The sequence below is a fragment of the Neodiprion lecontei genome, chromosome 4, assembly GCF_021901455.1.
Source record: "Neodiprion lecontei isolate iyNeoLeco1 chromosome 4, iyNeoLeco1.1, whole genome shotgun sequence".
Taxonomy (NCBI): domain Eukaryota; kingdom Metazoa; phylum Arthropoda; class Insecta; order Hymenoptera; family Diprionidae; genus Neodiprion; species Neodiprion lecontei.
The window spans coordinates 9,592,789-9,618,002 of NC_060263.1; the positions used below are offsets into that span (position 1 = coordinate 9,592,789).

General features: G+C 35.5%; 1 protein-coding gene across 3 annotated transcripts in view; it reads right to left on the bottom strand.

The window, feature by feature from the left end:
- Nucleotides 1-265: 265 nt before the first annotated feature.
- LOC107225242 (DNA-dependent protein kinase catalytic subunit-like) overlaps nucleotides 266-25,214 on the bottom strand; it is a 136,983-nt gene continuing 112,034 nt past the window's right edge. For all 3 annotated transcript variants that reach the window (XM_046736558.1, XM_046736557.1, XM_046736556.1), the window contains 8 exons: nucleotides 15,857-18,165; nucleotides 15,336-15,701; nucleotides 15,103-15,258; nucleotides 10,815-14,296; nucleotides 9,056-9,587; nucleotides 3,438-6,396; nucleotides 3,063-3,277; nucleotides 266-2,988 (listed from right to left, as the gene is read on the bottom strand). In XM_046736558.1, coding sequence (XP_046592514.1) covers nucleotides 2,911-2,988; nucleotides 3,063-3,277; nucleotides 3,438-6,396; nucleotides 9,056-9,587; nucleotides 10,815-14,296; nucleotides 15,103-15,258; nucleotides 15,336-15,701; nucleotides 15,857-18,165 — 10,097 coding nt within the window. In that variant the 3' untranslated portion in view covers nucleotides 266-2,910. The remainder of the gene's footprint in view (nucleotides 2,989-3,062; nucleotides 3,278-3,437; nucleotides 6,397-9,055; nucleotides 9,588-10,814; nucleotides 14,297-15,102; nucleotides 15,259-15,335; nucleotides 15,702-15,856; nucleotides 18,166-25,214) is intronic.

The following is a 25,214-nucleotide window of genomic DNA, read 5'->3' on the forward strand; positions in this document are numbered from 1 at the left end:
TCGATAAAAGCTACGGTAACGTAGAGCGAATCAGTGATGATATCTGAAGTTTCTTTGATGTTGTTCAAAGTGATACAACGCGTTAAAATAGTTGAGGACATATATTATATAATCCCTGTGACGTTTTTTGAAATATGTTTACTTGTTGCTTTAGTGCATAAGATGAGCAGAGTAAATAATTTTCGACTTGTAGATGCTGCCTTTCACCGGATACTCAGTGGTGATTCGCTGCCGTAAATCTTGATATTTATTCTAACCAGTATCATTTATATAATATATCAAACTCTTTATTTAAAACTGTTGTATTGCAATGTATAAATTCAGCTATCAAGATGAGAATACAAAATTATAATACGTAATGGGAACTCTGGCACTCAGATATGTTATCTGGTAGAGATATTGAATATATGGGCGAATATGTCGAATTGCATCAGCAGACTTGGACTATGTAATTATTTATGTGCAAATTTTCAAATTTGTTGCAATGAAAATTTTATATTATATTTCAAAATTACAAAAACAGAGTGCGTTTCTATAAAAATAGTAATAAAAAACAGCGTGACCCATAAGCTATAGTGCATATTTTCACTGCTAGGTGCAATTTCTTAAGCCACGCCTCTGGCAGAGATCCCAATACTTCAAAAACTATTCTTAAAGATATATTGGCCGTACTATTTGGATTAAGAGTTTGAAATAGAGGAAAAAGTCATATGAAAAATCTCCAGCGATGTTCTTTGCGTCAATGATAGTAAACACGAATATTACAACATCTCTATTATGACAAATACCAGATGTTAAATATAAACAATTTGAAAATAAGTTTTATGCGTAGGAATTTCGATTACATGTCAAAATATCACATGATAAATTCAACACGTCAATTGAATACTCACACATTTAATATAATTTACCTCAACACATACACCAATCAACACATGTTAAATCAACACAGACACCGTTTCTACAAGTGGCATTCCTACGAGTTCATTTTTGATACATTTATTTGTTAATCTTGTGGAAGTTGATTTAATTCGATCTAATTTAATTTAATTTAAATACTTTGGCCGCCACTTATATAAACGAACTTATAGGAACGCCACTTGTAAAATAATGTGCGTCGAAATTTACAAAGTTGACATTGTGTCTTGATTTTGTGAATTTTATTATTTACTTGTGATATTTAGACGTGATACCAGAATTTCTATCTGACAAAACTGTGGTATTTTAAATCTGATTTGAATATTTTCGGACTTATTGTTTTTACATTATACATTTCCTTAGAGAAAGTGCAAATTTCGAATATTTTAGGTGAATTGAAAAATTAACTACAGAGCCAGGAAGCGAACCTGGTATCCAAAAATGCTTTACCGGAGACTTACTCCGCTAGACCACCTAGCCGTCCTGACTACAATGTCATTAATTTCTCTCATCACCGGTATTCGAAGTTTGTTTTGGTTTTCGTGTGCCGTGAATTTGTATATATTTAAATTCGTCGCAAGAGGCACATCAGAGACGTTTGTATGCGGCTTGTTTACGTGTGCACATTAGAGACTTGTGTCTATGGCTTGTTAACGTGAGTAACTTAGTACACTACATTATTTTAGCCAATTAAACGGGCCCAGCCATTCATGAAAGCGATATGTAAGAATCATATCTATTATTTCAGCGAGAAAAAATGCTTCGAGAAAGTGCAAAGTTCGAATATTTTAGGTGAATTTAAAATGTAGTGTACTGAGTTACTCACATTAACAAGCCACATACAAACGACTCTAGTGTGCCTCCTGCGACGAATTCAAATATATATAAATTATACATTTCCGGCAATCATCTGAAATTTTTCCGAAACAGTGGTTTGTACTCTTTAAACCGTAATGTAGAAACTGAGTTTTGACCTTAGTATAATAAACAGAGTTGTTTTCTTGGAAACAAAGCTCGAATAATTCGCAAAAACTTGATAACGTTTTCAGATTGAGACTCATATAATTATGTTATGTTATAATTTTCTTCTAGGTTCTAATTTTGTTAAGTTATCTTATATTGGCCAGAATATAAATATTAAAAGTCATTCGTTCTGAGCAGGGCCCTCACTCGGGTCGGAACATTCGCAAATTGTTGTATATCATTCGACCCTCATTTCCAAGGAGACAACCTCTTACCTCTAAACCGTAATGTTTCTGATCTCGTTACAATGTTCTTCGATTTGTTTTGCTTACTATAGAGAGTTCCAGAGATTACCAGGAAGAAGTATCAAGCATAATTATCTCCAAAGTGGATACCAATCGATTTCTGTTATAAAGATAGAATAGTTATCTGTCAATAATTAAATTCATGTATTATATAAATACGATAGTACAGAATTTCTCTAATGTGGTTAGACAGTTTTTGGGGATTCATTCAGCGAGTAAAATGAGAAAATACCACAGTTGTATCGTATGAAATGTTCTGATAATGAAATATGATCTCAAACTAGCATTTTTTTTCCCTCTTCTATCTAATTTTTAATCAAGACAGCACGGTGAATACTATCCTAAACTCTGTTACATGCTCAAGAAAAAAAACTTCTTGCGATCGTTACATTCATATTTTACATACACCTGGATGCAAGACAACGAATTTCTTTATCGCGTTCAATACTAGTGTTAATCTGTAGTAGCCTAATATAGTAAATTTGAATACATAAATAAAACATGATTTTTGGTATGTGAGACGACATGTCGATAATAGACACATTTTGGAACATGTATGATTGGATCTTTGTTAACAGTACCCAGCAGGCTGTGGTACATCACAGACTGAAGCAGGTTGAAAAACAACCTGCTTTTCTTCCCTACAGTTCTGCGAATTTTCCTCAACGCAAATAAATAGTTTCAAGCCACCACAAGATACGCAACGAGGTATGCGGTAAATCAATCACATCCATGGTTCCCAACCGTAAAATGTACGAGCCAAGATATTAGGATCCGTGGCTTGATCCAATAAGCATTCGATCTGAAATTTTTCCTACGTTATACATGGTTTCTTAGTTTCAGTTACACTAAATAATGTAATAATAATGAAATCACCTGTTCCTCGATGTTTAAATTTTCATCATCCTTCTTCGATCGTACTCTTACTTGTAAACCATTATTGGTGCCATTTATAATATCAATATATTTGTTAAAATATTCTGTATTCCCATATCGCTCTTTTATCTGTACGAGAGTAAGCTTAGATGGTTTTACTCCGTTTAATTTATCCATAACAATGCTTATCTTCTTCTTTGGGTACCATGTGACATCTAAAAGAACATTGCTCTTTCAGAGAACTTTTAAAAATACATAAAGTGATACACATGTACCACACTAAAGACGACGACGACGACGACGACGACGACGACGAACCGTCGAGCGACTACTAAAATAAATCTGATTATAACGTCAGATATTTAACATACAAACCTGAATCTGTACATTCTTTATCCCGTGTCTTCTGTCTTGCCAACCAATTTAGCGATGGTTCTTTTATGAAAATATCCATGCACGCGAGAAGTGGGTCTTTTCCATATTTTAATGCCCGTAAAACATTCATCATTGTTATTTTTAATAATCCATGTTCATTGAATGGTTGTAAAAGCCCAAGAATTTGTGGAGTCAATCTGAATGGCATAAGTTCTGGTACTGATGAATCTACTGCAGCATCAAAACTATATCCAAAATCGATGCCTAATGCTTTTCCTGACGCATAAGATATCAAAGTGTTGGATAGGTTTCTGTCGCCAATTCCCAGGATCCAATGAGCGATGCACATTGTTGCATAAGAAGTAATGAAGTTGTAACGTAGTGCGAAAAATACCTCAGATGACGAACTCAAGCTTTTGAATGCGTTCCGGAAGATGTCCCAGTCAATTCCGTTTTTGCAGTAGTTGAATTTTTCTGTAACTGCCTCTCTACTATACTTTCTACTGTGAGGATTACTCATCCATTCTCTGTAAGACCTCAGAATTTTCTGTCGTTGTGTCGTCTGATGCTTAGTTAATACCGCGTTAATAATCTCGTCTAATGAGCTTGTTTTTTTAACCCATTGAATTAGTCCAAGCAAACCGGTCAAGGGAAAGGGCAGGTAAGTGTTAATAGACAACTGACGTTGTCTACAAGCTGTGTCTGCTTGTAAGATTTTATTCATTAACATAAATAGTTGCTCCATTCTTTCATCTGTTCTTAAGTCTTCACCAAATTTAACGAGAAAATCAAAATTTTTGCCATTGTTACCCAGCATACTAATCTTGATCGGTTTTCGGAGTGACGTCAAAATCGTCACTTCGGGATTTATCTTTACAATTTGTGTATGATATTGAGGCGTAGGTCGTTTATCGTAAGCATACTGTCCTGGGATTTCGACGTTCTTTCCGTTAAATGCACACAATAATGGGCTGTAATATTTGAGCGGTACCTTAAGAGTATTTTTTATACGATTCTCAAGTATTTCATCTAAGTCTTTCATTATCCGTTCAATCTGTAACGACAGTTCCTGACCATTCTTTTGTGGAAGTTCTTTTATTTTGTTTTCAAATTTAGCTATGACCTTGTAGACATCTCCTCGCAGTAAAGTTTGTTGGGGGTCTTTTGTAGTTGGATAAACCGTAGATAATAAATTATTTATCGCCAGATTGACATCGGTTTTCATAATGTCGGCTTTCAATTCAATCACATGCTGCATTAAATATAGCTCTGGTTGCACGACATACTCCAGGGCTTCGAGAACTAATTCCAAGTCATTGTTTCCTGAGAGAATTTGATTCAACTTATCAATGATTGGATGATTCAGTGAACATTTGTTCATTTTTTTTGCCATGCGAAAAGTGTAAATAAAGGAATTGGGATATATTTCGGCAAGTCTCAATAATATAGGAGTAATAAGCGAACATACAGGTGTTCCAACATACGACAACACTTGCGCTTGCCACTTGAGAAACATCCATGTCTCCACTTTCGCACTTATACACTTGAATATTTGTCTTAGATTAGGCTTTTGCGAATATTCTAGACTCAGTAGACACGGAAAATATTGACTGGCTTCAAGCGAACCATAGCTCATTGCACTGAGAGTCGAGTGCACAAATTCTTCAGACAGTTCCAGCATACCTTCGGAATAAGTAGCAACAGAACGACAATACATAGAAACTATTAAATAACACTTTGCTTTATGTTTGGCATTAGCCAAGTCGTAACATTTTTTCATGTTAATCAAACAGTAATCACTTAACTGTGTGACAATATTCTCTTGATCGTACACAATAGGTAAGTATTGCAAGTTTCGTAGATTTGCCAGCAAAATTTGACCGATCGGTTCATGTTTCATTAATAACTTTTGCAGTTCAATCACCAGGCTGCTTAGGTGCAGTCTGATATCTGTTTGAACTTTTGCATCACAGCAATTATCAACATCGAGTTCAGATAATACTTGCCAGGAATCAATGAACGCTTTAACTTTTTTTTCTGTGGTTTTATAATCTGAATAGCGAAGATATTTATACATCGCCAGTGTACACTGCCATTCCTTGTGAAGGATCGAATTGTTATCTGTTTGAAATGGTTCGGATTGTTTTAAATACTTCTTCATAAAATGCCAATTGCACTGACCATATGCCGCATTTGCAACATTTAAGCAATGTTTGACGACTGCATTATTCAATTTTTCTACCGTTTGATTTGTTTCATTTGATTCTTCAGCCTCGAACTGTTGTTTTAATAACCCAAGAAAATGTAATCTGTAAGCAATATGTTTGTCCCACAGCAGTAGGTTATCCTGTTTAGATGGCATATTGTTATTCCAAACGGTAAGTATGCATTGTACATTTTGGGCGAGTTTTTTCTTGTCTTTGATGCCTTTCAGATACGTTTTTATGTCACTCAATCCTCGCAATTTAAGATAGTTCGTTATCTTTTGTTCGTAACACAGTGGATTTAAATGTTGCCATTGCTGTCTCAAAGTCTCCAAGGCATACATCAAGCAATTTTCTGAAAATTCTGGATTTTCATCGATATAAAATATTGCTGTTTCTTCGCCATAAGACTTTTTCAATTGAACTAATTTGTCCTTGGTATTCACCCAGTCAGTCAAAGATCTTGCAAAACCGTCGCTATAATCATTTTGTTCCATTCTATGAATCTGTGCTTGCAATGCCCAAGAAGTCATCCAATTTTCGTTTAATCGCCCTTGCCAAAGGGCATCGAAATTTCCACCCAATTCTATTTCGATAAGGTGATTAATTTTATCCCAATCCGAAAGATACGCTAGACATGTGAATAATGATTCTTGGCAATAACTTTTAACCAGACCTTCATTTGTATGAAAAGCGTTTTCATAAACAATCTTTGCTGTGCTCCAGTTACCAGCAGCTTGGGCCAAAGATGCTTCCTGAAATCATGATTACTGTACCTTGAAACAAATACGGAAAGCACAATCTTTTTTTTTTAAATAAACTAGAATTACATGGAGCACTTCAAATGAACCCAACTACACTCTACCAATTAACAATTACCATTTACTTCGAGATTTTCTGTGGCACAGAATGTAGAGTGAAAAGCAATTAGTATAATACATCAGATCGTATCTAGACATGATATAGAAACTGAGTTCCCATGTCAAAATAAAGTTATGATTACGCTGTAAATGTTTACCTGATGGTGGGGTAAAGCAATTCGATTCACCACGGGTATCGAATACCCGGAGTTGTTATACATAAATAGAGTACTGGTGTATTTTAAATTATCTCTAGATATCATCGCAAAAATTTAAAAATTCAACTGATTTAGAAAAATGACTGGTTTTAAGAGAAATGGATAGCATTTTTCAGTCTATAAGTTGGTAATATAAAAGTTTCGTATTTTCAAATCATTTTGGTAGGAACTGAGGAGCGTTATATTTATTAGCGAGAAAAAATAGCACAATTATACTTATTGATAGATTAAATATGTAAAAAGTACTGCTGATTAAGTACGTTAGTTATTGAGCTAGTTTACGCCAATCGCTTAAGCCGCAGGCTATGCCACAAGTTTGACCTAAACGATTTAGGTTGCATATAAGTCTCGCACTTTTAGCAGTTCTCAGAAGGTCTACTTCGTGTTTAGTCAGGGCTCTTTTTCGCATATTCTAAGGTAATATTTAGGAAGGTATTTGACAAGTGCCCCAGTTACTCAAAATGTAAAATAATACGCGGCTTTGGTCAGCTGAGCTCTCTGAAGTTAATATTTATCCCTTAAAATGACCCTGTAAATTGCTTCCCTTACCCCCTAAGCTGCTTTTTTTAGAAAGTCGCTTCGTTTTCGGAGAATGCCTATGTACTCGGTACGAAGTGCATTCATAAAATGTGCCTATATTAAAAAAAAAACACATTTCCGTTTCCGCCGCATAGCTGATAATTTTTGAACTCACAGCTGACAGTTTGGCGGCTGAAACAAGGGCGAGAGTCGAGGCGACGGTTTGAAAGAGTTTCGGCCATCTCCTACAGATGGCGCGGGAATTGCGCCACGCAAAGCATCTTGGGCAACCGGGGCAGAATGGCTTGTCTATACCTTGCTAAATATTACTTTACATACCTGTACTGAGCCCCCTATCAGCATTCGTGTAAACAGAAGTGGGCCAAACTTTTGCACTAGATGGCAGTGTATAATGCTGTTGTGGAGACTAAATTCTAAATACGACTAGAATTAACTTTACCACAAGACACTCATAATAAACAAGATATCATTATTCGAATCGTTGTGTATAATTTAAATTATTTTGGAATTGCCTACAGCTCAATCAATGTTGTGATACAATCGAACGAAAGTATACTATTTGTCAATAAGTCTCTTAATCGCAGAGAAAACACGAGAGTTATACTTTTATCACAGTCTCGCTAGCGGGATTTGACTATACTTAGTATTTCAATCACTCTCGGATCGATAATAGAGCAAACCTGAAGTTAATATCCTGAGACAAAGCTCATGAGAAAGAATTTTTCAAAATACAGCTTGACCAGGATCCATTAAAGTTTTTGCAATGAACTAGTTTACACACGGTACAATCTGGTGGCCTGACCTATACCCTGACCTAAAATAGGTCTCCCACTAACGCTTACACCGAAAAGTAAACCAAAGCTGTACTTTGAACTAGACAAATAAAACAATAGAGCTAAGCTACCTTGTTCTAGCTATGTAGTTTTTTTCTGCTTCAATTCTGCCGAAGCGACTATACTATTAGTACAAAGCTTATGAGATTCTTGCGGAGGGAAAACCTCTGCTTCTGTTTAATATATCCAAACAGCACTTACAAGGAGATTATCAGATCTCTAGATCACGGATTCTGCAGAAACCTTTACAGATGTTTCTTTGTCCCAAAATATAGAACTTCTGATATGGAGTTTCATCTATTAGGCTGTTTGTCAGATCGATTAGAATTGATTACATTAGTAGTTTAATGAGCAGAACCTGTTATGTATTTTTGTCTGAAATATTCCGATGACAAATTCTCATAGATTCAAGTGTAAACGAATATATTATTTCAATTACCTGAACTTCGTACCGCAAGCGTCATATTTTGGGTCAAAGAATCATCCCTAACAGTTTTAGCAAAATCTGCGATGCAAAGCTCTGATACTTTCCTTGTTAGTTAAGCAGACGTTACACTTTCTCATTGTCAGTCGAAAAAAGTTAACGCCTTCCGAACATAACATGTGATAATGAGTACTATTTGCAATCAAAAAAAGAAAACGTGAAGTAATAAATTGTGAATAAATTTAGTTAAGGTGGTACAAATAAAAAATACTCAACTATGAAATGAGAATATTTGTGGTTGAGTTCTCCTGAAATGCCCCACATATATGCAAGAAGTTTACTACTTTAGCATCGATTATACAATCCTAATCTTTTATGTCACAAGAATTTTTGAATCAGATGAATATGTGTTACATAATTATACAATAAAAAATTTTATACAAGGTCGATGCGAAGTAGAAATTTCTCATTTAGCATTTGTTAATACAAAAGCATCATTTTATAGTCTAATAATCAATTTACTAACTAATTTTTATTACCTGTAATTCTTTTCCGAATTTCTCACATCCGAATATACTCTGTACAATGTCATAATCATTCATACATTTGTATATACTTGCTAATTGTAGCCAGTTGTTCTCTGCGTCACAAATTTGAACCTCACATTTGGATCTTTTGGGTAAAGGCTCTCTTTTTTCTGGCAAGTCACTAGAAATAATTTTTTCTTCCAACAAAATTGCTCCCAGAGGTAATAAACCAGAAGACTTTGATACTCTTGCTATCAAATTCGGATTCATCCGAATTTCATCCAAATTCAACACTATTTCTAATACAGTTGCAATAAGAGGTTTAGAACTCTGGTTGTTCTTGAGAATACGTTCCAAACTTGGAGAAAGTTTTTGAAGAAATGCCTGTTTTTGATCAACTGACATTTCTTTCAACATTGAACAAAATAATGCCACTGTTAAATCTCTGGCAACGATTTGATCATTCTTCGCTAATTCTTGCAATGGTTTTATCAAACTGGAATGTGTAATTTCAGTATCTGGGAAATCCCCGATCCTATATTTTCTGTAATAAGAATGAAATTGAATTTTTAGTAAACAGTAAACAACAGTTGATTTATTGCATAGGGTGGAGTAGGGAGAGATACCGCATGCAGTTTATTTTCATTGCGTGCAAATATACAATTCTCTAAACATAATTTTTATTTTCTATCGAGATATTGCGCTGGACGAGAATCAATATTGCTATCAAAGTTACGTCAAGCTAGATTTCGATAGATTTTTATTTTCATCCATAGCGATATTGAACGATATTATACAGTAATCAGTAAAGAAGCGAATGCTCGCAGAGTTGAAGAGGTATATTTGATTTTGTCTCCCTGAAACTTCACGTAGGGAGTACATTTATATTGAAACCCCTGTCCATGTCACAGTTATCGTGATTGTCACAGTTGAATCAAGATCTTGTGGTCCTGCTTAAGATATAAGTTCCGTGTTTCGAAGCTTAATCAATGTTGATAATAAATAATCAACTGCGGCGTATTTCCCTACACTTTGATAAAGATGCTGCGCGAAAAGAGGGGATATATATCGCGGCATATTGGTATGGTTGAAAATGTAAAAAAATGTACTATTTCGTGTTATTAAGAGTAGCTGGTTTGTAACGGTTGTGGATTTTCAGGATTCTCCAACTTGTAAATAACCCCTGCCAACGGATAATCTTTGTCCTTGGGGATGTAAGATTTCTTTTAATAAGTGAAAAAGAGCTCCTCTTATTGGGAAGTAAAAAACATGATTTTATTAAGCAAGAAACGAAGTCCCAAGATTTTATAGACTGATTTATATGTTACATGGTAGGAGAATTATTGTCAAACGAAGAAAATCAGGAACTGAATTATAAATGAACGGTGCAATAAATGGCTGTGCATTTAGCATCCTTTGCGGAAGATACAACAAGAATCGTGGAAACACGAAAGTCGGAAACATGTGTTTGAAATCACGAAGCATCTCTCCCTCGCCTCTGTCGCGTCTCTTCCATAGGGTGTGGGTAAGATATCGCTTTCGACTATTTTTTACCTCATATTTTATATTGAAATGAAAGTTTTTTAAATGGTCCTTAATAATAAGTTACAGTTGAGAAAATATTCACAAATTCAGTAGTATTTTTATATTTATTTTTGTGGCAGTTATAAACTTCTTACAATAAGTTCGGCATCTCTCCCTATTTTACCATTTATTTTTCATGCTGGAAAAAATTCCAAATGTTATTACTTCCTACGCAGATCTTGCTTACCTGTACATTTTGATGCTATTTTGCTGGCTACTTATTTCGTCCTTCAATATTTCGTTTTGTTGTAAATTTTTTGTAATTTGTACTCGTCTCAAATTGTGTTTTGTAAACGTAGTATTCTGTAAGAACCTTTGAGACTTTATATTTTTCGAAGGTGGTGGAATTTTTTCAATATCTGTTCTTGAGTCAGTCAATTCATCATTCGAAGTTCTACCAGAGAGATTAGAAAAAGATTCATCTCCACATACAGTTCGCTTAAGCTGTAAGGATTGCGAAGCTCGCAAAAATAAACTTTGATTCAAAGATTGATTAAACCGAGTGAATATTGGGTTAGACTGTGAATAATACTGGCTGATACGGCTAACGAAGGATGACGTAAATAGTGGTACTACTAATCCGGTGTACGCTGAGCGTCGTGGTATCGTTACTTGATAATCTTCGAATTTGCAACTGCTTAATGGTTCAAACATCTTTTTTTCAAATGCAGGATCTTTACTAACAAGATGCAACATTAACAATGGTACAATTGGTAAATACGTTGATTCCAGATGGATATCATACATATCGAACATTTGCAGTATCCTTTCGTTGCACTTGTCTGGTATATTTCCATCTTCCGACCAAAATTGTAAAAGTTTATTTTGTAAGGTCTCATTTGGGTCCAACAGTCCCATCAGTAAGATGCGTTTGCTTAAAGCTTTCAACTCCATTACTGCGTTATTGTCTTCAATATTATCGTTGTACTTTTTATACATAGCTATAAAAACATTCATAACTATTTCTCTCTGCTCTGTAGAAGCATTTCTTGAATATGGAACTATTAACTGAGCCAATGGCAAGTAGTTTGATGGACTAAGAATATCCAGCAATTTTTCAACCATTCTAAGAGCAACTTTCTGACAGGTCTCGATTTTATTTTTTAGGATATCTTGAAACTTCATACATCCTAACTCTGTCATGATTTCTGTTTCAGTGAACTTTGGAAGAGCTGCCAAAAGGAGCTCAAGACATTTTGCCTTATTAGACACATCGACATTGAAAAAGTGAGATGTCAGTTGTTGAAAACAGTAATCAACGATATTTGGATAGAATTTATGTATTGCATGAATACATTTGATATATTTGTTATGATTTTCATGTGATTTATTTATAATTGATCTTTGTACATTACTGATGATCTGACCTTTTTTCTCATCCTCATCAACGGATTCAAAATATTCTAGAATCAATCCAAAAGCGTTGCACACGTGTAAAACAATTTCTTCGTCCTGGTTTTCTAATAACTCATTCAAATATATCAAAACTTCAGGTCTCGATGCTAATGTTTCTTGTTTCTTGTTGCACAGAAAAATCAGGATCATACGAATTGTAAACCTAGGGGATGCTCCTGAAGTATAAAGAATACTCTCAGGAACATCTAAACAAGATTGCCATGCTTCAATAATCATGTTGATTAATTCAATGTTGTATTTGTATATATGTCGTTGATGACTATCCGCATTTTTCATTACCAATTCCAACAAATTCTGAGCTAAGCGTTTTTCATCAATACTGGATGGAATAGCTATACTCTGCCAGTCCAGCAGCATAATTAGGATGTCCTTGATCACATAGTTCATAATGCGATAAGTTTGGAAGTGTAGAATGAGAAATTTCAACAGTGGATTGATGAAGGACTTTCCATATGGCTTAAACACCTTCTGTAAATTTAGAATAATTTTGACCATAAAAAACTTCACATTGTATATCATTGTAGAACTCAGGGACGAATGGAAGCATAGCATCCACTTTGGCATTGATATATTTTCACCGTCATTTGGTAAATTGAAAATGTTTTTTGATATCATGTGCGTAATGAGTCCACATACGGGTGCCATACATTCATGGTTATTAAAATCGTCCAACTCAAACGTCAGAGACATCATTTCTTCAGTGCCTACACTTTCTGAAGTGGTATTAGATTTTAGATCAGAATGATACATATCATAACAGGATAAATCTTCATTCAATGTTGATGCAATTAGGTTATAACTCATAACAGTTGAATAACTGTGTATTTTATTTGAACTGGATTGCTTTTTAATGTTGATTAACTTCCTGTGTTCTTTCGGTATTTCTTTGAAATCTTGCGTAAACTGATATTTTCTATTTGTATCAATAATGTTCTCCCATATCAATTGACCTTTTGATTTATTCTCGGCAAATGGTAGAATGTAGAAGTGCTCTTCGCATTTCAAACTCACAATAGCTATTGAACAATTGTATGCTGCGCAATGCAGGAGGCGCATCAATTCTTTGTGATCAGGATTACTAGACTTCAATTTTCGAATACCTAAGACATTCATATTTAGTTGTTGAAATAACTCCTTACCCGTCTCTACTTTATCAATTGCATTTTGCACTATTTTACTATTGACGCTAGTTAATTTCTGTAACGGAACTGTTGCAAACATAATTTCGAATAGATTGTAACACCCAATCTTGGAGACTATAAGATTTTTCATGTCGGACTCGTCATCAGGAAGGTGTTGTAATATCAGATTGTACATTTCTTTGATGGTTTGTTCGAAAAATTGTACGATTGCGTTAAGTTTACAGAAATAAATACACTTGAGAAGCAGTTTTTCCAGGATATCTAATCTCGATTGAAAGTTTCTAGTATTCATAAAATATTTGTGTAGAATTATCAGGGATTTTTGTGAATCTTCCACGGATATCTCACTGAAGTAAGCAGTTAAGTACTTGTATGAATAATCATCCCAGAGATATCCAACATTGCCAATTGTAACGTGTATCACACAATCAAAAAACGTGACGGATTTCAGTGATGGTAAATGGTACAGCAGCGTTTGAAATGATGTAATTATTGTAGAATGTTGCAAACTGTCTTTCACGAGATCGTTCATATTGCCCGGAAAATAATCATCTTTTATTTTATACAAGCAGCGTGTGAATTCGTGTTGATTATGAGCAGTTTCATCCGTAATGCAAGGCAAAAAGCTGGTCAAGATCTGGGTTTTATATTGTAAATCCAAATAGCCCATAAACTGTTTCATTATCCAGGAATATAATGCATTTGATTTCTTGCACATCTCAGATGGTTTTCTTGAAAATTGTACTAGCACCGAGTACAAGTTTATTATCTTCACGTTTTTTTCATCGTCACTTGTCAGATCGCGAAAGACAGGAAATCTGTTTACGAGTTCCTCTTCCAAATTTTCCAGAAATTCTCCACAACTTTTTTTATTGTTCTTAATATAAATTAGTAAGTCTTCCAGTATTGCAAGAACAACTTTGAACTTATCTCGCAATGAATCGCTTAATAATGTATCTATGCTTTTCGTTGTGTGTTTCAAGAGATTCCGAAAAATCGTCGTCCGAAATAAACTCATGAAATATTCTCCGTGGAGTACAGTTGTCGAATTCTCATGAATTAATTCTGTTCTTGTGTCGACTATATCCACCAAGGCTATTACCATTCTCGGCTGAAAAGTAGTAAAATACAGATTCAGGTACTGATTTATTGAAAACTGATGACTATAGCTTAAGAGCATAGCCAGTTCTTAAGCGCATTGTTCACTTGTTCAACGATTATCATACGGTACGCGGGGCGGCGGGCGGGGGGCAAAGTAGCAGCATAAACCATAAGTATTCAATGAGGCAGGCACTCATCATTTACAGTGGTGACATTGGGGGCAAACATACAACAGTTAAGAAGACGAAGTCTGAACAAATCCTTAATTATAACATTTGCTATTGTGTGACGGAATGATTTAAAAAAAATGTTCATTATAACAAAAGATTATGGACTGTTTCTTTGTCAAAGATCCAACTTTTTTTCATTGGGTTAACATCCTGTTTTACAGATCCCAAAAAAATATCCAGTCTTCAATAGCAAATCTAATCAATGATTTGTTCAAGATTCAAGTCAATCGGACTAATAAATTTTGAGATTACATTCACGCCGTTGGAAAATACCGTGACTGAACATGTTTTCTGTATCAACAATAAGCCTGTTGTCAATTAATATTTTCTGATGAAAAAAACTGAAACTTCATAAAACCTTGTATTTACTGTGTGAAAAAATTCTAGCTTGCCCATCGAATACCCGCGAACAAAAATTCTTGAAAACCGACGAGTTGTTAAATACATAAAATTTACGAGACTAGAGTTCCATTACTAACATCGAATTTCATCCAATTTTGAGTCAGATCATGTTTTAGATTACTTATTAGAATAAGGACCCATTGAATGGAACAGGTATTTAGCCAATATACGATTCATTACGTACTTCGAATTTGAGGGACAGGTATTCGAGCAAGAGTTCTAAGTATTCCTTTACATCTGATTCCACGTTTACTGCAACCTCTTGACCATACCGTTCTTTTTTCAGAGAATCAAAAATTTCTATCATTTTTTTGGCTGGGTCGATATTTTCGAAAGGTTGCTGAAACAAAAATTAACAAGCTTTAATATAATTAACTATTTCTAACTATATTTGCAAATTGGAAATGCTATACACACATTGTATAATTTTCCACATTTGTCTACTGTATGCAACATAATTAATCCTTTCAAATAGTTTGTTGATGTGATAATTGCATCAGTCTTAAATGCCACCGTAATGTTTGCGAAATCTCTGTATTTGTCGTGGATCTCGATTGTAATTAATGCTCTCATTTGCGTAATGTATTTGTCGTCCAAATTCACTATCAATACATTCAGCAGCTGTTGAATGCGTAATTGCAGATCCTCCATTATGACCAAGTTTCCAAAGTCAAATCCAATTGTATCAGGTTTGAAAATAGTTGCAAATATCACTGAAAATAATTCTTCGTTCCAGTAAAATGTAGGTACACGTAAAGATGAACCTGTATTCGCTTGGGTTCCCTGTAAATATAAAAATATATTTTTTTCCAAATTACAGATTTTTAGTGCTGCGAGTGAAAACATTCGCTATGTCTTGGATGCTCCAACTAATAAATTATTTTAAATGTACTGTTTGTTACGAAAGTAGCTTGTGATATAGCTTGGTGATGACTCACCAGTTTGTTGAGTAGTAACGTTGTGAAATCGAATATCTTGAGAATGGTTTCACCTTGCAATGCTTGAAGTTCTTGAAATTGATTTGCGGTTTCTGTTGATTCATCATTTTGTTCTTGTTTTACGTTTATCAAATACACAAAATTGATTATACAATTGAAAATCATGTCCTTGTTTGCATTTATATCAGTCAGTAAGAATTCTAAACCTATCACGCTTTTGTCAAGAAGCCAAACGTAACAATACAATGTTCTCAAAAGCGGTTTTATGGTCTCTTCTGATAAGGTTTCTATTTTTGGGCGTAGATGTTTCAAAATAATCTGATTTAACCCGAGCATTCCATTGCATTTCACATAATTTGAAACGAACTCTTGGATGGAACCAAATCGAGGTATATATTTAGATATAACTAGGAGAATTTCCATGCTTTTAGATCTCAAAATGTGGTCCAAAGATCCACACTGAACCAAGAGCCAATTGGCAGCATCTTCGAGTGAGGTCCCTTTAAATTCTGCAGGTTGTCGCCGCTGGGAATTTTGAGTGTTCAAAATTATGTGCTTATTTTCAATTACTTTCTCAATATGTTTAAGGGACTTCAATATTTGCTCGTTATTACATCCCTCTGTACTTTTAATAAAGTAAAATAACAACTCTAACCAGTATATGTTGATTATCACGTCACTTTCACGTAAGATTCTGCAAAGATAGTTAAATGCGACAGCAGCTCCAATTCTCTTTTCTAAAGACGGATGTATTGCGAAATTCGACATTTTAGTGACAACCACTGCTATGTTTGTGGATGATGTTTGTAATTCATCATCGGTGGAATGCTTGATGGACCATTTAACGAATTCAGCTAAACAGACACCAGAGAAATCACTCAGTGCCATATTCGTTTGATAAGTCAACGAGTCGAAAAGTATTTCAATCAAATAATCAGTTTCTGCTGATCGTGACATGATTTTTGAACTATACCAGTGAGTCAGCTGTATCATCAATGGACAAAATAATTGTTGTATAACTTGATCAGAGTCCGATCCAAGTCTTAGTATAGCCGGGCATATTTTTTTGAAAACTGGCAGTAAAAGATCAGGATTAGATGATAAAAATTGCATTGTTTTTCCGAGCATGATAATTGTAACAGAATGCAACACTTCGCATGCTACTATTCTGGTACGCCTGTCGATGGAGTGTAATGCCAATTGAATAGTTCTCGGTAAAATTGCGTCAAGATAAATCTCAGGTTTTATATCTTGATATAATAGAGTATATTTCAGTGAATTTCTATTATTAAGCAGAGTTCCATTGTCGAAGGATTGATGAGTTCCAATATTTGAAGTTACTTCGGAACTTAAACAACCAAAAAATAACAAAATTCTTCTCTGAAATTCATGTGATGTTTCCTCGTGATCAGTCAGAACTGCATTCTTAATTTTTTTCATTTCAGTGAATCGAATTTCCTGCGATGTCTCCGGAGCACTTTCATTACTCTGCAGAAAATATTCTAAGCTAGGAACTATCTGAATCAAAAAATTGTTCATTCTCTCTCCTCTTATTACTTTCGTCCACTTCTCCAATGTGTTGAGTGCAGATTGAGCAAGTTTGAAATTACTTTGTCCAATTCCAAAAGCTGATTTAAAAGCAGAAACCAATTGGTCCAGCATAGTTTCGACAATAGGAGCTGGTATCTCGAAAATCATATTGAAACAAGAAAGTTGTAATTCGGTAGAAAAGCTAGATAATTTTTCAATAGTGTCAGATAAATATTGAATTATGAATTTGGGCATTTCGCTCAATAACCCCTCTTTACGCGTATCAGACGACAAGTTAAATAATCTCAATAGTCCATGTGTGAGTTTATAAAACCCTGATATAGATGGATTTTGCTTAGATTTTCTTATAATCTCACAAAGAAACCAAGTCAGTTGCGATTCCATTAAGACTGGTTCCAATTCTTCAATTATGTCCACAAATAAATCAACCAGATTTATGAACACTCGAAAATCTGTGTCATTTGAAGCCACAGGTACATCGAATACTTCATCTTCGCATGACGTGTTAATATTCTCAATATCCAAATTCAGTTTCCGTATGAGCTCGACACAAGTTCTGATCATATTATTAGATATTTGTTTCGAAATCATAAAAGCTTCAGTATCATCTGTGATTTTATTTTTGCGGATCAATTGTTGCCACAACGGTAAGTAGTTTTTGTAGCACACTGGAAGCTCGTTCATGTTTTTTACTTCACGTTCTCTCTCCGCATCAACATATAATGAATGTGAACAACTCCATATGATGCCTTCGTATACTAGAAAACGGACATGATAAAAATAATATTACTGTCATCTAACAAGAGTAATTCTGTCGATTATTTAGAATATGAAACATGCTATATTAGTGCATTTTAGAAAATATTTAGATTATTCTGTGTAAAAAGAAATGCTGTCGATTGTACGTATGCATTGGGAAATCGCTCTGGTGAAAACATTCTCAGTTAATTTTCCCGTATAATTCTACAAAATATCGATACAAAGATCTGTGTATTGCAACTCTATCATCTTCATATAGTAATACGCAAATAACTCAACATTGAATCATAATCAAAACCAAATAATGGAAGAAAACAACTAATCTATAACGTCACGGCACCAATTCAGAAAAAGGTATCATCGCATCATTTTCATCTTGCTGACAACATTATAACTACGTAGTACGAAATAGAAGCAGTTAGCCGTAGAGACCTTGATATTATAATTTATTTAGAGATATCAGGAGAGTCCGGTAGATGGAGGTTTCATTTTTGATTCACCCGGCATTTTTCCACGTTGAAACGGAAACGCTATAAGGTAACACTTTAATGCAAAACGGACAAATCACCGTAGCTAGATGAAATGTAGAAAACAAAAGGACAACCCGACATTTTCGAATTTAGTTTGACGCTAAATTCCTGCACTGTCCAAACTCTGCTTACAACATCTCCAACAATAAGTTGTTTCATATAGGCTTGTTTATCTAAATCTCTTTTGGGCTATTGCGCAGTAGCCTGCGTGGTATTGTAAATTAAAGCAGCGTCAAACTGTGATTTATCATGTATGTAAAACCATCAGTAGGTCTGCCAGCATCAATGAATAGGGTAGTTTCTGAGCAACTGTAAACGATTGCGCTACCGAGTTGGAAATGAAATCTTGGAAGAAAGAAATCTTGCGTTTTATTCGTCAAAAACAGCATCTCATAATCACACGTGGATTCCTCTTTTCACGTTAAGTAATATCATCAATTGTTTTTTCCCTGAGCCAGCATCTTGACAGTTATGAAAAAGTCAAAAGTAATGTATATTTATCCATAAAAACAAAACAGAATTTGAAAGAAAGACATCGATAAGATTTCTGCATTGGCGACCATTCACCACTAACAAACTGATATTATTCCGTCCCGCTTCAAATGAGAAAATTTCAAAATTGAATCTATTTCATATTATCTTCAATGAACATAAGTTATAACCGCCAACAGTACTCTTTCCGTACTACAGCCTATGGTAGCACTTATTATAAAAGTCACAGTTCACGGTGGCATAGTTGTGTCAATGCAACAGTTAGGCACCAGACATTTTTTTTTAAAACTATTTTTCCACGTGGGCTCTCAATAAAAAGCGACTCCGCAAGAAAAAAGAGTATCATGAATTGAGCCCATGCGACTCGAGCTATAAACCTTTTTACTTTGAATATGAATTTAGCAATATCTTATATTGGAATAAACCGAAATTCATCAATATTTTGTTCAGTCAATATCTCAGTTTTAGACATCGTCTTATTGTATGGCGATTAATGAGAAGTTCCGTTTTATTGTGAAAATTCATTTCCATTCGAAATAAATGTAGGCGTTTGGCATACAATTCCTGCGATTCTACAATTTAATCATCTACATGAAGTAAGCGTCGTTTAAACCCAGCTTTTAGATGTCTACTCGGTCTACAACGGTCGACGTTTGTTTTCATAGGCAACGACGACGGGGAGTCCTTCAATTATTACGCATTGGAGCACGTGAAGTCTAGGTACACCACTAGTCCAGGAAACGGGTAGAAAAAAGGGCAGTTTTATGTCACGGCGTGCAGAAAGGATGAGACCTGCGGATTCTGGTAACGAAACATTCAACACAACTCAATTTTGTAAGTTTCAGTGCGAACTGACTACACAACACACAAATCACAAAACGATGTGAACAGAACCAATTCTCATATCGCTCTCGTCACTTAAATCATCTTTGATCTCGTCCTTAAATTCTATTTGACTATCATTGCTGCTGTCATCAGATGGATGAACCAGAGGTGCCAATAAAAAGAACTCGAGCGAACAGCGTAGAATGCGTAGACTTGTAAATATTGATTGTACAGAATTGTATGTTTAAGAAAACACTGTTAATATTTAAGTAAAAATGTCTGTAGCTATTATTTAGTACATGAAATATAAAAATATTGTAACATTCGTGAAATGAAGAAAAAAACGTGTCTGAATGTGTTTGATTTTTTTCCAACGTTTTTTATGTTTTATTCTGATATTATTCGTAACGTATTCTCATAATAAATAGGCATAATAAATAGGCCATTGTAACTTATAAAAACGTTTCATAATTATTTCAGACCTTATTTTGTCCTTATTTTATATTACGTCCCTTATTTTGTCGATTTTTTTCCAAAACGAAGAGACGCGTACTGCAATAACAATGTATTTTTAGCAGATATGTTTTTTTTGTAAGTTCTGTAAACAAAGCATATGACGTCAATATAATTTAATTCAGATGAGATAAAAAAATAAATCAACTAACGGTAAAAAAAGAAAGAGAAAATTTACATAAGCAAATTTCGAACGGAAGATCATGTTTTAAAATATTTTTTATAACAAATTCTTGATCAGCGGAAAAAGTTAGTCGGGTTTAAAAAAAGAAAGTACCCGTTATGTTAATTTGTTCGGGAGATATTCAAAGTTCGTGGAATTTGAACGCGCGAATTCAGTTTGTGGCGACCTCTCGACAACAACCAGCTCCGCCCGTCGCCAGAACCGAGAGCAGCGCCCCAGCTCGTAAGCGGCAGCGCAAGCAGACGCTGACGTTCCGTCTCGGCGACGAATGATCGTGCGAGAACTGACCCTAAGGGCGCGCGCTTAAGACTAGAAAAAACCAGTTACATCCAGCCAGAGCTGTGGAAGAGAACTGCATGACGCTTTCCTCTGATCTCTAAAATAAATAAACAACAACTCATTGTCTGTGATACATCCAGTGTGCCTGTCACTCAATTACCCGTCCTCCTACGATTAAGGCTAAAATAGATAAGAAAGCCAAAAGTTTGAGCGCGAGCGCATGCCGGCCGAGATGGCTTCCCCCACTCCGCCGCCATACGCGGTGCTGTATTTTATCACTGAGTTAACCGCAAAGCGGATGAACAAATTCGTGAGCAACTGCTACCAGAATTTATTGTCGGTTAGTATGAACCCTTTCCTGTATCGTGTCCAATTTTTAGCCCTCCATGTTTAAAACCAGCGGTGCAATAATTAATGAAAAAAAAAAAAATTATCTCCCTCCCTAACTGACTTTTGGCATATTTTTTTTTTGTAAATTCGACAAAAAATAACAGCTTTCGAGTGAGATTAATCGTAGTCCTGTAACGTAAGAATTGGCGATGAAATTTCATTTGTTTATGGCTGAAAAAAATACCCTCTTTTTGGAGCCATTTTTCACCAACTTGATAATAAAAAATCATTTCGCCCCTAAGTGTACATGGTAATAGGATTCTTCTCGATTGAGAATCCGCTAATTAAATTGCTGTACAACGCTCTACGCCTCTGCAAATTCATTGCAAAAAAGTCGGTTTTTTCATAACAAATAGCTTTTCTCACAGACTATTCATCCGATCGAACCCCGGTTCTGCGAGCTTCTTGAGTACCCTAAGAGACATATTTTCCGAGATTCCTAAAGCCATACATGCATTATTGAACTCATAATTGGTTAATTAAGAAATGGCCATTTCAGCCGGTTCTTATTTTTTTACAAGAGAACTAATTGACCGATTTTAATTTTCTAAAAACGAAATTGTTCGTCATTTTAAGACCTACAAGAAGTTATGAAACTTTTTTTTTGTACAATTAATAGTTTAGGAGATCCTAGTAGAAAACCTGTTTTTCAAAACTTTAAACGCGTGTAAAAAATTTAGAAACACAAATATTTGGTTGGAAAGTAGTGGGCGTTCATGTGGGCTATAATCGTTACCAGAATCCGCAGGTCTCATCCCTTCTGCACCCCGTGACATGAAAAAATACCCGTTTTTTGGACTACACTGATGGTTCAAGTTATGGTGATAAATCATCCCTATAAAATATATCCTTATCACTTTCGTGCATTGTTTTGTTCACCATGTTCCGTCAAGCGTAACCAGTCCCGAGAATCATCCAGTTACTATCAGGAATTGATATAACCATATCAAAACTAAGACAGGATACCTGACCATTACCATTACATCGTCAACTTGTTCCACTGCCACTGCTATTGTGGTATATCAGCTATCAAACCATCTTGTAATTATAATCCGATAGCATCATCAGCCTGAGTGCAGCTGAAAGAGGAATGGTTGACATGAAACTTTCAAACCTAAACCAAGGAGCTCACACTGTCCGATCCATCGAACATAGCAGAGATCACTATCTGAATTCGGACTTCTGGATCGCCAAGCCCCTGGACAAAGTACTCCGGGGAATAGCAACTCCACGAAACACTTCACCCGTCGCTCGGATAAGACCCCAACACTACCACCACGTCTCAGCGACATTCAACGTGCTGAAATTTCGAAGGCTTCATCACCATACCAAGATTTGATGGCAACACGGCAAAAATGATGATTGCTACAAAGCCTACAGGCAATCTAGCTGAGGACGCGAGAAACATCTACCTACAAGTCTTATGCGGGTAAACGCTCCGCGAGACAAATGAAAGACAAGTATGGATTCACCCAAGTTACTTCTCGATCTATTGCTATAACATCCTGACATATTATCATTTTGTAACTAAACTACTTACAAGAAAAATCTTAGACTTCCGGATCACGGATTCTGCTGAAATTTTTACATGTGTTTCTACACCCTAAGATATGCAGCTTGTGATGTGTAGTTCCAGCTATTCGGCTGTTCTTGACTCCGATAAAAGTTGATTATAGTAACAGTTAAAGGAGTATGATGCTGTACTGAACGAGCCCTGTTTTGTATTTTTGCCCTGTATATTAGTTGTTATTATCCTCTTTCGGAGTTTCGATGATGGGTTCTCATAGATTGAGGTGTAAACAAAAATATGATATTATTTTGGAGCCATAGTGAAGTATAAACTGCGAATTTTCGATATCTTCATCTATTGTAAGTTGAGCGAATGAAGGCCCAATAGATGAAACTACAAATCACAATCTCCATATTTTGGTTCGAAGAAACATTCTACGAAGTTTCAGGAGTCCAGAGGTCTGATACTCCACATGTTAATGGATTATTCTGTCTTTCAGTCAATCTTTCGAGTTCGCTGTGAAAATTATTGTTCCTAGCTCCTTTCGTAGGTAAGCTTTTGTGTCCGCACGACTCCTTGTGACCTCGTCTATTCCTGAAGTCTACGAAGAGTTTGAAAAATGTGTGGGGTGAGATTGACCCCAAGTGACCAATTAGGGTTAAAGTGGCTGATTATGAAAGACCTAACACTGTCCTGACGATTATAATTCAAGTCACGCTATGGAGATCGATGGCAAGACAGGTAATTTCTGTGTATAAGCATTGGAATGTGTTGTTTTATCATCAGGATCCGTAGAGTTACTTGGATTATAATCACCACACTAAAATTACGTGTTTTCTAATCAGCCTCTGCAAAATTCAATGAATTTCATTAGGGGTCATCGGTCGTGACAATGCATATTTTCATTTTCCGAGTAGGGACAAGAGAAAGCCCAGACACTGCAGGTAAATTAACAATGCTATATTATATTTTATGTCATATTTTTCTCTTGCCTTGAAAGTAACAAACTTACTGCGCGAGATTCAGTATGCATAACAAAGTTACGTTAGGAGGCCGTTAACTGTACTCCGCATAGAAATAAAACACTTCGACTTAAAGTGATGTTACGTACGGCAGAAGTCTCGAACTGCCACTTTTATCTTTTGATGTTAACTGTAACCTCATACTTCTCATCTTGTCCCTCTATCTTTCACGTCTCCTCGGACTTGCACAGAGCTGAAAAGTACCTACTCAGCTATGTGCGACCCCCTACTTCTCTTAGACCACCTCTGAACATTTCCCATGTTCATCCTTTTTTCACTTTAAAACCAACTCTGTCTCAAGATACATCTCCAGACTTCACATGTATTTCCGTTCACAAACTAATCTTCAAATCAACTTTCTTAAATGAATTATACTTCGACGAACATTAATTTTTAGTCATTACCCTACCAACGATGTAGAAAGTTTTTCGGCGTCCATCAAAGGTCAAAAAGAGAAAATAATACATGCATTGCCATTTCGGGTCTCATGGAGGGAATGGGGGGCTCCTTAGAACTAAAACAAACTTATGGACGAAAAATTGTTACAACGAAACTGTGATATTATACAAGCATTTTAATAAAATAATGAATTAAACGAAAAAAGGAAAAGGGTTGAAATGTAGTAATATATGATTCACATACAGTTACATTGGAACTGTTCCTGACTACAGCGCCGCCGTGGCCAATAAGATAAATGTAAAACGAAACGAGAGGGAGTCAGTCGCAATATGGCAAAAGGACAAGATGTACGTTAAAAAAGCTCTTTGTTAAAAAGAAAAAAAAAATAACTGTGTGCTTCATTCCAAAATATAACTGGCGCCCAACGTGGGGCAAAGTGATTGTTATCAATCGACTGAGCGTCGCGTGAATAAAGCAAAACTTGCAAAGTGTTCGCGGCGTGAAAAAGACACGAGGCGTAAAAGGCGGCAGCCGTGACAGGCATTGTCGACCAGCATCGACCGGCCACGCGAAGATCGAGCCACGAAAACGTCGCGAAAACGTCGTGTCTCTTAATCGCGGAGGTGAACAGTTCTTAATCAGCATCGAGTCAATAAAACAATGAAGAAACATTGCTGTTGCAAATTTTCGCACAATAGATAAAGACAGTACCAATGAAATTGGGACGAAAAACGAATTATTTCGGTTAAGCCGAAATACAAGCAAGTGTGTAAAAAACAAACGAACGTGCCGCGTATTCGTCGATATGCACAGTTACGAATAAGTGATCGAGTGATAGACAATAAAGACAGGAAAAGAGTATTCTCAAGAAAATTGGGAATACGAGCAGTGTGAACGGTGGTAG